The sequence below is a fragment of the Chenopodium album genome, chromosome 13 (genome assembly GCF_948465745.1).
Source record: "Chenopodium album chromosome 13, dcCheAlbu1.1, whole genome shotgun sequence".
Classification (NCBI taxonomy): Eukaryota; Viridiplantae; Streptophyta; class Magnoliopsida; order Caryophyllales; family Amaranthaceae; genus Chenopodium; species Chenopodium album.
The window spans coordinates 53,810,164-53,825,126 of record NC_137846.1 but is presented as its reverse complement, the minus strand read 5'-3'; the positions used below and the strand labels follow the sequence as shown (position 1 = coordinate 53,825,126).

At 34.8% G+C, this 14,963-nt stretch overlaps 3 protein-coding genes and 1 pseudogene across 3 annotated transcripts; 2 read left to right on the top strand and 2 right to left on the bottom strand.

Moving 5' to 3' along the window:
- Window positions 1-973: 973 nt before the first annotated feature.
- On the top strand, window positions 974-2,000 carry LOC145575796 (serine/threonine/tyrosine-protein kinase HT1 pseudogene; annotated as a pseudogene).
- A 297-nt stretch (window positions 2,001-2,297) lies between these two features.
- Window positions 2,298-6,258, bottom strand: LOC145576953 (putative cytokinin riboside 5'-monophosphate phosphoribohydrolase LOGL6). Its single transcript, XM_081634654.1, has 4 exons — window positions 5,801-6,258; window positions 3,346-3,474; window positions 2,985-3,169; window positions 2,298-2,849 (listed from the first exon to the last, which is right to left on the bottom strand). Exons 1-4 carry the CDS (start codon window positions 6,029-6,031, stop codon window positions 2,462-2,464), a joined length of 933 nt encoding a protein of 310 aa, XP_081490780.1. The 5' UTR covers window positions 6,032-6,258; the 3' UTR covers window positions 2,298-2,461.
- A 2,933-nt stretch (window positions 6,259-9,191) lies between these two features.
- Window positions 9,192-12,107, top strand: LOC145574983 (small ribosomal subunit protein eS8). The gene is made up of 5 exons (XM_081632888.1): window positions 9,192-9,267; window positions 9,462-9,534; window positions 10,775-11,105; window positions 11,475-11,641; window positions 11,876-12,107. Exons 1-5 carry the CDS (start codon window positions 9,264-9,266, stop codon window positions 11,949-11,951), a joined length of 651 nt encoding a protein of 216 aa, XP_081489014.1. The 5' UTR covers window positions 9,192-9,263; the 3' UTR covers window positions 11,952-12,107.
- A 1,412-nt stretch (window positions 12,108-13,519) lies between these two features.
- Window positions 13,520-14,453, bottom strand: LOC145575795 (putative serine/threonine-protein kinase PIX13). The gene is made up of 4 exons (XM_081633595.1): window positions 14,163-14,453; window positions 13,909-14,050; window positions 13,613-13,749; window positions 13,520-13,558 (listed from the first exon to the last, which is right to left on the bottom strand). The coding sequence occupies exons 1-4, from the start codon at window positions 14,451-14,453 to the stop codon at window positions 13,520-13,522; spliced, it is 609 nt and encodes a 202-aa protein (XP_081489721.1).
- Window positions 14,454-14,963: the final 510 nt, after the last annotated feature.

Here is a 14,963-nt window from a genome sequence, read left to right as displayed (position 1 = left end):
GCTGAACTGAACTGATTGGAGCTGAACTGAACTGAACTGAACTGATTGGAACTGAACTGAACTGAACTGAACTGAATTGAACTGAAATGAATATTTTATGTGAGAGGAAAATTAAGAGCTGAACTGAACTGAATTGAACTGAACTGATTGGAACTGAACTGAACTGAACTGAACTGAACTGATTGGAGCTGAACTGAACTGAACTGAACTGAAATTAAGTAAATGTGAACATGCCCTAAAATTCAATTTGTTTCTAACTTCATTTGTATATAACTAATCCTATATTTAATGTTGCAATTTGCAATTAAAATATCCAAATGAACCCTGTCAAAAAAAAAAAAAAAAAAAAAAATCCAAATGAACATTAAAAAAAATATATTAAAATGAAAAAAAAAACACGGAGTAATTACTTGAAGGAAACGTATTAGATTTTATTTTTTTTTTAACGGGAAAGGAAACGTATTAGATTTTTTTTTTTTTAACGGGAAAGGAAACGTATTAGATTGGCGGCATAAACTTCCCATAAACGAATATATATAACAAGTAAATAAAGGGCAAAATAAATTATCAAACCCCTCTAAAAAAATCATAATTTTCTCTCTCTAAATTCTGTTTTTATTCTGAAAGTTTAAGAAAAAAAAATAATCAAATCCTCCTAAATAACAGCATAATTCGGATCCCTTTTTCATATTCTAAGAACCCTAATCTCTCAAGTTTTTTTTGTTTTCCCTCAAACCAACACAAATATATTTCAGTAAATTCATCCCAAAAAACTTTTCATTGCTCCCCCCTCTAAAATATTCTCTCTTAAAATTTCTCGAAAAACATTTGTGTAAGACCGTCTTATAATTGGTTGTCGAAGGCCAAAGCTAGCTAACGGTGTTGGTTGATCACAGATTTGGTTCGTTTTAATCGTTTTCGTATTGAAGATCATGGCGCCAACATTGTATGATCCTGGCTTAAGCAATGTGTTTTATCATGATCAATGCAATCAATGTTTTCCTTTGTAACGAGTTTATTTACGTGTGTCGTTTCGAGGATTCGATCTATTTTAACGGAGTGAACGTTCGTTAGTCATGTTTCGGATCATGGAGGAAGAAGGAGATGTGGATTTCACGCAGTTACAGTATGTTAAAAAACTCGCTCAAGGTGCAGAAAGCAGTATATATTACGGTATATACCGCGACAGAGACGTGGCTGTTAAGGTATTCCAAGAGATCGATGATGAACAAGAAGATTCCGAGTCACACGAACATCGATTGAGGAAACAATTTGATCAGGAGAGGAAGATACTGTCATGGCTTCGACACCCGAATGTGGTGGAAATTGTTGCAGCCTGCAGACAGACATCAGTTTACTGTATTTTGACAGAGTTTATGTCAGAGGGTTCTCTGAGGGCGTACTTGAACAGGTTCGAAAGGAGTAAAATTCTGCTTCCTTTCAAGAAAGTTCTTGTGATTGCGTTAGAGATTGCTAGAGGAATGGAGTATGTGCACTCTCAAGGGATTATACATCGCGATATGAAGCCTGAGAACATCCTGATTGATCAGGGTTTTTGTCTGAAGATTGCAGATTTTGGTGTTTCCTGTGAGGCAAAAGGGTGTGATTACAAAGATGTAGGGACTTTTCGATGGATGGCACCGGAGATGATCACACGAAAAAAGTACTGCAGGAAGGTTGATGTGTATAGTTTCGGGTTGTTTTTGAATGAGATGGTATCAGGGAGTACTCCTTTTGGTAATTTGAGTCCGGTTCAAGTTGCTTATGGCGTTGCTAACAAGAACTTGAGGCCTGAGATTTCTAAGGACTGTCTGGAGTTTATGAGGTTGCTGATTGAACGTTGTTGGAGCAGGAATCCTAAGAAGAGGCCCGAGTTTTCGGAGATTGTGAATGTTTTGGAGAAGTTTGAAGGATTTCATGATGATAATGAAGGCAATGTGAAACAGGATCACAAGAAGGGATTTTTCCACTTGATTCGAAAGCTTTGTATATTTCCATGACTTGGGGAAATTGGTTTTTGTTTTCCTTGAGTAATTCAATTGATTAGGTGTTTTTTTAGATTCACTTAAGCATATGTTAGTTTTTCTTGATTTGAAACTCAAAAAAGTTGTAAATACAATAATCTCTTTTAAGTTTTTTCTATAAAGATTTTTGGAAATATTTTGATTCAAATATGTATTGAATAAAGACCCAATTAGTTTAATTTGTTCTTGATCTTGGCGTGGAATTGTTAGTTGCTTTGCTTGTAATGATTTAGAGTTTAGAACTTTAAATCCCTTCAAGTTTTTCGAGAAAAATTGAAAAAAAAAGGGAGTCAAACCCTCACTAAAATTTAGGGTTAGAGTCACTGATGGCGAAACATGACAAGATCAAGATTAAATTCTTCCTGTTCTTGGTGTACACAAGAAACATTACAAAATCAAAGCACTGTTCCACATATTCTGATCAAATCTTCCCCAAGTTATATCTCTAAAGGAACTATTGTTTCGTGTTCTTTGAACTCTTCATTGACGAGAGGAAGATTGTAGAATCTTGCTAAATAGGTTAGAGCTTCTTCATTGTTACTACACACTTTCCAAAGCGATTCAACCTCTCCCTTTGCAAGATTTCCCCATCGTTCACAGTCATTAAAGAAATCCAGGAGCTTAGAATAGTATGAATCATAATTCATGAGTAGAAACGGAACTGGAAGTTGAGATCCTATTCGCTGCAGCTGAATAAGCGCTAGGATCTCAAACATCTCATCAAGAGTTCCAATCCCACCAGGTAGAGCAATTACAGCTGTCCGGTCTTGGGAACTGTTTCTCACTGCAGCATCCACAAATCCGTGTTTCCTAGCTGAGAAAAACCTACACATATAATAAGATGGATGAGTGAGATTGGCGTTATAAAAAAAAGATAACCTTTGTTCCTCTGGATATAAGTCCACTAATATATGGGTAGAGGCAGGAGGAAGGGAAGGGAAAAACAAACTATGGGGGTACCTGCAAGTAAGATATTTATCAGCAGGAAGGTAAGGATGAGAGCCTGTTGAAGACCATTGACCAGCTTCTTTCTCGATTTTAAATCCACCAACAGGCTTCCCAGCCTGCAGCGCACCTTCAATAGCTGCATCCATTAGTCCTGGACCAGCTCCAGTCCATGTAGTGCAATTCAATAGATTTGCAATCTGCAGGAGAAAATTGGTGACGTGTAAAAGAATTTTTGATTCTCTCTTAAAAAAAAAATTGATACAAGGTGTACCACAGCATGTGCTCATTCAGGTTTTGAGCATAATGTGCACATTATCAGAAAAATGAATGTCTTAGTTAAGAAGAGAAAAGATACAACGCGGGAGTAACTTGCCTCTCTGCTAAGCTCAAGCGATTGGCTATAATGTGGATGCTTAGCTCCCGGTCTTGCAGAGCCAATATAGATAACTCCCCTCCCTAGCCTGTGAATTAATTCGTAACACTGTATAATCTCCTTTTTGACCTTCACATGCAAAAAAATTAAACATTGTATCAGCAAGCATAAACTGGTGCTAGATGGTTGTGATGCAGCAAGTCTCAGAGCAAGCAAAGTCTGTAACAAATTCAAGCAGTTCTCTGTAATATAAATGAACACAGTAGCAAAGTCAAAGTTCAGGTGCCCTTTCCTCCATAGAGTCCCTTCCCACTATCTTGTAGTGTCTTTTGGCGTCTTGCATTTGTTTACTTGACACCACAAAGTCGTTGCTACAAAAAACAACTGGACAGTAATGATACAGTATAGGACCTCAGGGAAAAGCAAAAAGAAACTAAAGCAAATAAATCCTTCGAGAATTATATTGCTAATGCCTTCAAATAATACAAATAATTCAAAGACGAGGGAAGGGAGATTATGAGTTATTGACAGAGCAGAAAATCAAGTATGGTGAAGTTTGTTTATGAAAGAACTTTCAGCATGTCAGCTACTTTTATGTCAGTTGTTGCTGTTTGTTAGCTTGGGTAAAAGGTAAGTGGAAGAATAAGAGATTTAACCTTAAAACTAGGAGCTTTTAGCAAAATTTAGACTAATAGTTCTTACTTTCCCATGCAAATATGGAATTTATGTTCGATTATTACTGAACCATGTAGAGATTATTTTTCAAAGTAGCCTAATTTTTACTCCACTTTAGAGCGAAACTTCTCCAAGAGTATTTACGGAATATGAATTAGGAGACGGAAGATATTGTCTCCGGTGCAACCAGCCTTATTTCCTGTTGTTGCATACACAAGACACAAGTTATAATGTGTGTACAGCAGAAGTAGCTAGAAGTATGCTTCTGCCTGTAACAAATTTTATCCGCACTTGCAGGTGAATCATTGACTTAGAGTGCTTAACACATCAGTCCTTAAATGGAAACTCTTTGTTCTCAAGTTTCAACAATCTTAAGGGATCATATTTTACTTTAACAGCCCTGAGAATCATATTAATTTTTTAACAAAAACATCCCAAGTTATTTATGCTGTTTCAATACTCAAGATTTTTAATACAATCAACATATCTAGTTTGCTGATTTGGGTTACAGCTAGTCCTCATTTTAAATGCGGACAAGAGGTGCACTCATGATATTCCGTGCCTAATATGGATTATCAGCTACGTAAGACAACCTTTCTAAAGAATCAATCTACCAAAAACTGGAGCTGATTCTTTGCTTGGTTAGTTATCCTGTGCTCCAAACTTCGGGGAAGTGGATAAAATGAAGCCTTCATAAACTAGACAACATAACCTAAACGTAAAGGCATGCAGCAAAAGTTGGATAATGAGTTTCACTTTCCCATAAGAATACAGAATCACCCTTGTGTTACCGACTCATGGACAGTTTATCTTTCAAGATGATCTAATTTCACTACACCATAAATTTAAACATAAGAAAGCATCGTCTGAACTAGATTATGCCAGTGCAACCAGCTGAATCCTCAACTAATGATGTTAAAGCAGTCCTTAGATACTGCTTCTAGGTATCAACTTCTCAATGCTATATATTTGAAATGAGTTTCTGGAAAAAAAATACTTGTATAAAGGTATGCAATGTGATTTCTCTTACCAAGAAGAAAGTACACTTATTGTCTATGCTAAGCAGTCCTTAAGGTACTACTTCTACTCAACTTCTCAATGCTATATTTCCAAAGCGAGTTTCCGAGAAAAAGTGTAGAGGTATGCAATGTGATATCTCAAACCAAGAAGCAAGTGCACTTTGGTGTAGTTCACTCAAACTCGGTTTGCAATGTTGCACTTGATCACAGCTAAACCTAATTATCCATGTAACAAAGCGAAATCGGTAATGGAAGTGAGACTATCCCCATTGCCAAGAAGCAGCACTCGGGAAACACAATTATCCATGTAATATGTATATTTCCAGCTACATAGAACACAATACTTCCTAAGAAGGAAGCCATGAAGGGGCTTATATATAAATTTTAATGAGTTTATAATCCTGTACGTGATTGATTGCAGGTAATTTACAAATGTACTAATTATCTTAATCATAATTTTGGCTCTAATTAACAAAAATTAGAAAATTTTCTGATTGAAGCTCAGCAGGGAAGTAAACCTGATTTTCTGAAATGCAGATGATTCAATACATATTCATACTCAAATTTAGACTCATCAATTAATTAAACAAAGAAATTAACAACATAAATCAAACAAATTGAAATCATTTATACTGAAGCAACAAATCCAGCAAAACTTTCAATTTTCCACAATTTACCCAATTAACAAGATTAAATCCATATAATTAAGAACAAATCAAACAAATTGAGCTAAATTAAGTGAAATTTGGGCATCCCAATACCTCATTTGCGCTTGTTCTCTCTTCAAAATCAATCAATTCACTTCTTTTGCAGCAGCCGGGAATCCCAACTCCAATCTTCTGAAACTTCCTTGATCTTCTTGCTGAATTGAAATCAATTAAAAGGGTTTCTCTACTTTGTTTCAAAGATTGCAACTTTGGAATAAACTTGTCAGAATTTTGAGCAATTGAAACATGGGAACCCCATGAACGGATCATATTAACATGTCCCATTTTTTCAACTAGATTCGACACGACACAACACGACACGACACAACACGGCACGAATGGTGGCTCGGCTCTGGCACGGCACGACGGGAATGGACGCCCACAAAACTAGCCGTTAAAGGTTGTACACCGGCTTTCTATTGAATTTTCTTCTATTGTTTCTTGTTCAGCCCCACCTGACTTTAACAGTCCGACCCCTTAGTTTAAGCACTTTAACAGTCCGACCCCTTAGTTTAATCAAAGCATATTATAAAAAATATTCTCTTCATAAAATTAATAGTCAAAGAGACCTTAACAATATTCATGAAGCAAGAATCATGTAGTTCAGATCTGTTGTTTTAAACAGATCGTTTGGTAAAAATGAGTCTTGTTTTAGTATTTCATCTTGTACCTTAACAATATTCATGAAGCAAGAATCGTGTAGTTCAAAATTGTTTCTTGCGACTACTCTAAGTGTTCAAGTTTCATCTGTGCCATCGATGTGTGCATTTAGGACCTGTTCTGATTGATTGAACTGAATCGAACTAAGCTGAGCTGAATTGAACTGAATATTTTATGTGAGAAAAAAATTAAGAACAGAACTGAACTGAACTGAAAATAATCTGAAGAAAACAGGCCCTTAGTGTAAAAGGACGAGAAGAAAACTAATATACTTGAAATGTGTATTTGATATAAGGATTTCTTGGGTTAATCTCCCCAAGTAGTAATAATAATTATGTAGTAAAAGAAAAGATGATGTCATAAGTGGACCTGAAAGTTCAAGTTAGTGAAATGATTGCGATGGTGTCATATGCCTAATCTACAGTCTATTTATGCTAGACTATAGGTATTGACTTTAGGGTAAATATAATGATGCATGTAACTAGGTGGCAAGTTTGAGAAATCTAGCTTTGTTTGTTAGCATATATATATGCCGTGAATTTATGCAAGAAGAGGAAATAGGGAGATACTAGCAGAAAAAGTAGAGTAGCAAGCATCTCAAAGAGTAGGATACCCTCACTTTTTTTAACTTTATTCATTTTACTTCCTACATTACCCTTGAATTTTGCACATGTCTTGTATTTTTTTCTACTTTCTCTCTCTAACTTTTGTATATAATTGTATTTTTCAGTTTTATTTATATATTTCATCCACTTTCTCCTCATATTTCTTAAATACCGTGAAAAAACACAAACATGAACTATAAATATGGGACGGAGGGGGTAGTTGTATTATCCAAACATTCCAAAAAATAAAAGATTTTTGCTAAAAAGAGGTAGAGGAGTTTTGGAGGGAAAAACAAAACTAGGAAGTGACACGTATCATTCTTGGTGTCTGTTTTAGTATTATATTATTGATGATTCCTCAAGATTGTTTTAAAATGATTTGGTGTATAGTATAATAGATTTTCATTTTCATAAATTGTTTAAAAATACAATTGTTGTACTTTGTTATTCAAATTTATAACAATTGCTTGCTAGATTTGAGTGATTAATATGTGGAGTACAAGTTTTACTTAAGACCCTCTTTAATGGTGAGACTCAAATGAATATGTTTTAGGAGAGAAAGAGTATATTTTGCAATGTATACCAATAAGTTGGTATCTAAACTTAGCAACTCCAAAAAAAAGTTGCTAAGTTTAGATACTCAACTTTGAGTTTCATTTGACAAAAGGTGTAGGCCTCTTGTCAATATTCTAATATATTTTGTAATTTATTTAAGTTTTACCTTTTTTTTTTAATCTTACAATATTTGATAATATAAAAGAAATGGATTTGATGAGCCATAAATTGAAAGTGACATTTGTATTTTTTAGGGAGTCTCACCATTGAAAAATTAGGCTTCACATGAGTTGCTAAATTGAAAAGTGAGTATGGCATCACCATTGGAGGTAAAAAACTACTTATTTTGTAATTCAGTACTCAAATTTGAGTCTCACAATTGGAAATGGTTTAATACCTCAATGCATAGAGAATGGTAAAGAAAATTTAAAGAAGAAGTACTTTGTACATACGATTTAAATGTAAAGATGGCTTTGGGCCTTACCGGGTCGTACCTCGTGTCAAGTCCATGTGCTTTGAGGTTAGTTTGGCCAGACCGAAGTATTCAAAAGGTTGGCCCATGCACGGCCAAGCCCACGTGTCATTGTGCGGGGCTTGCGTGCCTAAACAAAATTGTATTGATTTTAGCATGCTTTTGTCGTGCCGTGTCTTATCGTGCTTCTCCTAAATAAAGGCGACCCGACCTGCCCCACAAGCACATCACTATGTCGTACCGTGCTTTTTTCATGGAAGCCCAACACGACCCAGTGCCATCTTCATCTATATGTAACTAATTAAGAGTGTGTTTGGTAACTTGATATAAATGATTTAATGAACAAAACTAAGTGAAAGTGTAGATATTTATAAATTTCATAATCTTGTAATGTTTGTTTAATGAGTGAGAACACATTGAAAATTTAAAGATATGCAATTTCTTATAAACAATTCTGTGTCCAAATTGCATTATAATTTTACAAGACAACACCCTATATTTAATGGCAGATTTAGAAAAAATATTCAACAGAGTCAAAAATACATTTGATAAATTTTAATGGTATTAATTTTTTTTTTCATGTTCAAACAATTGCATCCGTCACTATATTAGGGTAACTTGAAACTATATTTGAATGACTTTTATTCCATTATGATTTTCATTATACATACATTAGGAACTGATTTTTAAGAGATAAAATAATTTAAGGGTACTATTGTTACTTTTACACAATATGAGTGATTTTTAAGATTTCAAACTTATGACTTTCATTCTATAGAAAACTTTACATCCGATTTGAGTACTATAATTAATGTACACTGGCCTTATTTAAAAATTTCTATATAGTTTTATTTTTCCATAGATTTTCCCAATAATCAAATTATGAAACACACTATAATCAAAATCGATGGACCTTAATCTTAAACCCATTTGTGTTCTTTAAAAAAAAAAAAAAAAAATCTTAAACCCATTTAAACCTCAAAATTTTCAAAACCCAAAATTTAGGGTAAAGAATTCGGGTCAGATTATTTCTTCACAGATCATTTACAAAGCCCATTAAATTCATTGAAACTCAAAAAAGCCCAAATAAAGCCCATTTGACGAAATAATTAGGGTTTATCTGACTCCATTTCTTCTTCTTCATCACCTCACTGCCTCCCTTCCCTCATATTCATAGTCGAACCTCTCAGAAACCCTAGTTTCCGGTTGCTCCAATCCTGCAAAAATGGGTATTTTCTCTCTCCTCCATTTTCAGCATGTTCAATTCATCAGATCTTCATTTGTTTTCTTCAAGCTAATCTTCAATGGCGTCGCATCCTGAATTTCTGAAAGTGTTTTTGCTGTTGCTTTTTTCTGATTTTAGGGTTTGATTCTGAATGTGTTGTTGATTTTTCTAATTTTAGGGATTGATTTTGTTTATCAGGTATTTCTCGTGATTCTATGCACAAGAGGCGTGCCACTGGTGGCAAGAAGAAGGCCTGGAGGAAGAAGCGAAAGTAATTTCTCCTCTTTTTTAATATTATTTATCGATATTTAGGTTTTTATTTGAGAATTTGATTTGCATTTTGATTATGTTTGTATTATTTTTGTTGTCAGATTTATGTGATGAAATGATATTATATGATTGAAAATTTCATTTTTTTAGTTGATTGTTGTATATATGAGCATGTTAATTTGTGTTATTTCTTGATTTATAATAATGTTTGAGCATGATCAATTGTTTGATTTTGATTTCATAAATTTTGTTGTGCTTATGAGACGGTCCTGTGCTGATAAGTAACTACATCTGCACGCAACATATTCCATAAGCTAAATCAATGTGCTATTGTCATCAATTTTAAGTTTTCCTTGCAATAATGGGGAAAATTATTGATGCTTTGGCATACATATTGTTCTTCATTTCCACACCGCGAGTCATTTTACCATTGATTTTAGTAATTGCCTCTCCTTTGGTTTTATTGCTTGAAAAAAAAGTGATTCGCTTGTGCTTATTAGACGGTCCTGTGCTGGTTAGTAACTCCACCGGCACGCAACATATCTGTAAGCTACATCACTGTGCTATTGTTATCTTTTTTTTTGTTCTCTCTCTATCGATTGAGGAAATCAAGTGATACTTTGGCATACATATATTAGTCTTTGCTGACCACAAAGTTACCCTAACATTTAAATTAAACCTCTTTTTATTATTTTATTTCAATAGAATGTTTAGATACTGCCTCATCTTTCGGCTATAAGGCGTGAGATCTTCTGATCGATTTCTTGTATGCTTTGTTCTGGAGGCACATAAAAACTCCCAAGATTATGAGAGTTTTAGTGTCCAAATTTGAACTATTTTCTTCAATTTGGATCCTCTCTAATTGGTACATTTTCAAGATCCCCCTTTAAAAATGTGTTTTTTTTTTTAAAAAAAAAAAGAACTAAGCTTAATTTTGTAAAATTTGGTAAGATAACGAATTGGTCCTTTCCTTTCCTGTCCCTGTTCTTACATAAGTTACTCTATCTACTTGAATAATACGTGTTTCTTATTACTTTGCAATGTTATTTATGTTCATTTTTATTGGATCTCAGTGCTGAGCTAGCTGATTCATTACTTGCATATATCTACCTTTGTCTCTTTGACTCTTTCTTTGACTCTACCCTTGTCTGTATAAAGTCTTCACCTTATTCAGTGCTCTCCTGTTGCATCCCTTGTGTGCTTTGTACCAATGATTAATTTGCTTTTTTGATGATATAAAGGTACGAGCTTGGGAGACAGCCAGCCAACACCAAGCTTTCAAGCAACAAGACAGTTAGGAGGGTTAGGGTTCGTGGTGGTAATGTCAAGTGGCGTGCACTGAGGTTGGATACTGGTAACTTTTCATGGGGTAGTGAAGCTGTGACTCGCAAGACCCGTCTTCTGGATGTCGTTTACAATGCATCCAACAATGAGTTGGTTAGGACCCAGACTTTGGTGAAGAGTGCCATTGTCCAGGTTGATGCTGCACCTTTTAAGCAGTGGTATCTCCAGCATTATGGAGTTGAGATTGGACGCAAGAAGAAGAATGTAGCTGCAAAGAAAGAAAGCGAGGTATTTGCTTCCTCCTCCTTTTAACCCTTGTCATCATGGTTTACCTTGATTGAAGTTAGCCTATGTAGGCTATCCTTCATTGCACATTACAGTTTTCTTGTTAATTAGCCTATGTCTGATTAAACAATGTATAGATGTCATGTGGAAGAGTTAACCAAATATGGATTTTAGGGTGTGAGGTCCTGTAATTATGGTTTTGAGATGTGGATTGATTAATTACTTGGTTAAGAGCATGAGTTTATACTTCGATTAAGAATTGAAAAGTTTTGTTAAAAGCGAAACTGGATAAGTCCCAAGAGAGTAGACACATGTCATTATTATCTTGGTTGTACTAGGTTTCTGATATATGTTTTGTATTCTATTTGATAGGAGGCTGAGACCACTGAAGAAGCCAAAAAGAGTAACCATGTTGCGAGGAAGCTGGAAAAGCGTCAGCAGACCCGCACTTTGGACTCTCACATTGAAGAACAATTCGGTGGTGGTCGTTTGTTGGCCTGCATTTCTTCCCGTCCTGGTCAATGTGGCCGTGCTGATGGGTAAGTGATTTCTCTTTTGAATATGGACTTCATTCTACCACTAAATCTAAGACCTTCTATTTGCTAAATCATAGCTCAATGACATCTATAAATCATCATTTGGATAAACTTGCTTTTCCCTTTACTATTGAAAAGCATAAAATACTTGATCAAGTAGTTTAGATGCTTTGGCCTAAATTCCGTTTGGCTAGCGTTTCAACTGTTTAAAGAAGCTTTAAAATCGGTCTGTTTCAGATATATACTTGAGGGCAAAGAACTGGAATTCTACATGAAGAAAATCCAGAAGAAGAAGGGCAAATCTGCTGCTTAATTTTTTGCTGTAGAATCATAGTCAGAGATGTTATATCTTTTTTTGGTTGATCGTAGTTGTCTTGAGTTCAACTCTGTCAATTCGTCCAAAACTTTTTGTAATGTGTAGCGTGATGATTTTATATTTATGTTACCTCTAGTTAAACTTTGGCTTCCATTTGCATTCCTAAGCTGAGCAATATAGCAGGGTACAATACACGAATGACTTCATTATCAGTATGAATTATTTGTGGATCTTCCAATTAAGAAAGAGTGTATGAACGAGAAAAATGTTACATCTTGAACTTGCTTTAGCCTATTGTTTATTGAACACCCTTAACTCCAGAGTCTAAACACATTTAACTCTAAGGTGTGTTCGTTGCAAGTTAAAGCAAGGGAAAGTATGACCAAGATAGGGGGTGGTTAGTTAGAGGGTATAAAAAATAACTTTTTACAAGCTTGAATAAATAGTACCAAATTTATTAATTGGATTTTGATACGATTGGACATTTGAGTAATACATTCCATGTCCTACAGCTCTACAGGAACACCACAACCACCGCAAAAGACCACCCAAGTATTTGCTAACCTTTATTAAATATGAGTTGTAACTTTGGGGATATTATTTGTGAGATATAAAATATTCTAAAGTTACAACTAATACTTAATGGAGGTAGCAATTTATTTAAAATATCAGCTTAATAGAGGTAGCAATTTATTTAAAATATCAAATTAGAGGGCCTTAAATCGGACAAAGTGTATAAAAGAAAATTCAATATCAGCCCAAAATTGTACAATTAAACGACCAAAATCTTCATATTACATGTTAACACATTTTTTTATATAGTAAAATCAATTGATTAATAAATAAGTTATACAACATCAACGAATGAAACATAAATTTAATGATAAACGGATAACTTTGATGAATTATGCTGTGTGCCTTACTGCCAATGTTCAACCACAGCATACTAATTAAGCTACTACTCCGTATCATTAGTTTTCAGCAGTTGAGCAAACTCAGATGCTACCTCCTGCATAGACGGGCAGTTTGCACTCTTTGCAGGCCTCACACTAAGGCATTTGCTAGTATATCGAGCCACCTTGAAAGCTACCTCGAGTGTACATTGACCCTTCAAACACGGGTCAATAATTTTCTCAAGTTCTGCCTTGTTGGAGACTGAGAGCCGCTCTATCCAGTCCTCCCGATTTGTATCTTTAGCATGATGAACGCTATTAGCATCTTATACAATAGCACTCCAAAACTGTACACAATGCTATGGTTCGTCCTATGACCTGCTGCAGTTTTACAATCAGACAATTAATATAAGATTATAAAGTACGGGGAAATATGAAATGAACAAGGTTAGCAAAGACTGTGATTTAGACATGAAAAAAAAACTACTTACTATTTAAGAAATCTGGAGAAAAATACTCTGAACCTTTAAAATTAAAATGTTTTTTCGACTCTTCTTCCCTTGAAAATTTTGGTAAGCCAAAAACTGATATCTTTGCATTATAATCCTGAACGATCCACAAGGAGAATAACAGAAGAGTTCATATATTTTGCTTTTTGCATACAGTTTCAGTCTATTTTTCTTTAGATAATATCACATTGCTCTTCATAAACTATAATATAGAAAGCAAATTGTTATAAGATCATACTTCATATTTATTTTGTACCTGATCAAGAAGTATTCTTGAGGGCCTAAAGTAGTCGTACACCCACGGTATGTCAGAATTACTACTATCCAAAAAGGCCAGGCCTTGAGCTACTCCCAAAGCTATGTTCATCCGCTGATCCCAGTTAAGTGTATTGCCTGCAGAGGAAAACTCGAATTTAGCAGGACGACATTGATCAAAATGCCTTATAAAAAGTAACGGAGGGAGTAACATAACTTGGGTGTACAGAATGACATAAATTGATGTACAACTTTACTAATAAGTAAAGTAATACTTCATACATTTTAACTGCTTACCATTTAACAAATGATTATTTAAGCATCCTTTGGGCATATATTCAGACACTAAGAAAAGTTGTTCCTTTGTCCAGCAATATCCTGATCCTAATAGGCGAACCAAGTTTGGGTGAGACAATCTTCCCAAGAAGTTCAGCTCATCCTACATATTTAGAAGTTGATCAAAAAATCAGTTAGAAAGATTGAACCTAATGCATTCTAATTCATCCAAAATGTCAAATCATGCCAGAGGTTAAAAAATGCAATGTTATTACCTGCCATTTTATATGTTGACTACTCTCTTCACTACTACAATAATATGCCTTGACTACCACAGGGATTTTGGAAGTGGAAAAAGATGATGGAGTAAGAACCGCCTCGTTCATAAAACCCTTGAACACTGGTCCATCAGTGAGGGACCTCGTCGAGCTGAAGTTCTTGGTGGCTTTTTTTAACTCTTTGTAATCAAAGATCCTCAAGCTATTGCTGGAATATCCTACTTCATGGTCAGGTGCTTTCTGTTCCAATTCTTTTTTCTTAGAAACATTACGCAAGCACGATAACATTATGATGGGTAAGTGAAGCTAAGGATGAGAATGAGGAGTTGTTAGAGCAATGTGGGTAATATGGAGAAAAGCAGTGATGTATTACAAGTTATGTAGAGGTAGTCTCATTTACTAACAGAAGCTTACAGCAAAAGAATGTATAGAATTATGCAGAATTTCTGACAGTAAATGAACACGCTTAACGCTGACTTAGCTTGCATTCTGCAGTCAACTATCCCAAAGTATATAATGCACTCTGATTTAACTCGCAATAAATCTGTACAAGAAAACAGCAAATGTCAGTCAACTAAGTTTCCATATATGTTAGCAAAGAAATTCTTTCAGGCTATTTTAGGAAAGTAGAATTAGACATCAACCATAAAGTCATGGATTCCTATCAAGGAAAATTCCACCCTATGAACAACGCAAACATAAAGATTGACTGAATTTTTTTCCTGATTGAGTACATTAAGTTCAGGAGTAAACAACAGAAAGGCTTCAATGTCTTGCTTATTTTGGCTGATTCTACAT

What these genes read in the sequence shown, in the direction of transcription:
- LOC145576953 (XM_081634654.1), bottom strand. Translation starts at nt 6,031, where the DNA reads ATGGGACATGTTAATATGATCCGTTCATGGGGTTCCCATGTTTCAATT. An exon ending in AGAGAACAAGCGCAAATGAG is followed by an intron (nt 3,475 to 5,800) that starts GTATTGGGATGC and finishes TTGCATGTGAAG; the next exon opens with GTCAAAAAGGAGATTATACA. An exon ending in CGCTTGAGCTTAGCAGAGAG is followed by an intron (nt 3,170 to 3,345) that starts GCAAGTTACTCC and finishes TTTCTCCTGCAG; the next exon opens with ATTGCAAATCTATTGAATTG.
- LOC145574983 (XM_081632888.1), top strand. An exon ending in GCCTGGAGGAAGAAGCGAAA is followed by an intron (nt 9,535 to 10,774) that starts GTAATTTCTCCT and finishes GATGATATAAAG; the next exon opens with GTACGAGCTTGGGAGACAGC. An exon ending in CAATGTGGCCGTGCTGATGG is followed by an intron (nt 11,642 to 11,875) that starts GTAAGTGATTTC and finishes GGTCTGTTTCAG; the next exon opens with ATATATACTTGAGGGCAAAG.
- LOC145575795 (XM_081633595.1), bottom strand. Translation starts at nt 14,453, where the DNA reads ATGTTATCGTGCTTGCGTAATGTTTCTAAGAAAAAAGAATTGGAACAG. An exon ending in GTCAACATATAAAATGGCAG is followed by an intron (nt 14,051 to 14,162) that starts GTAATAACATTG and finishes CTAAATATGTAG; the next exon opens with GATGAGCTGAACTTCTTGGG. An exon ending in AAATAATCATTTGTTAAATG is followed by an intron (nt 13,750 to 13,908) that starts GTAAGCAGTTAA and finishes TTTCCTCTGCAG; the next exon opens with GCAATACACTTAACTGGGAT.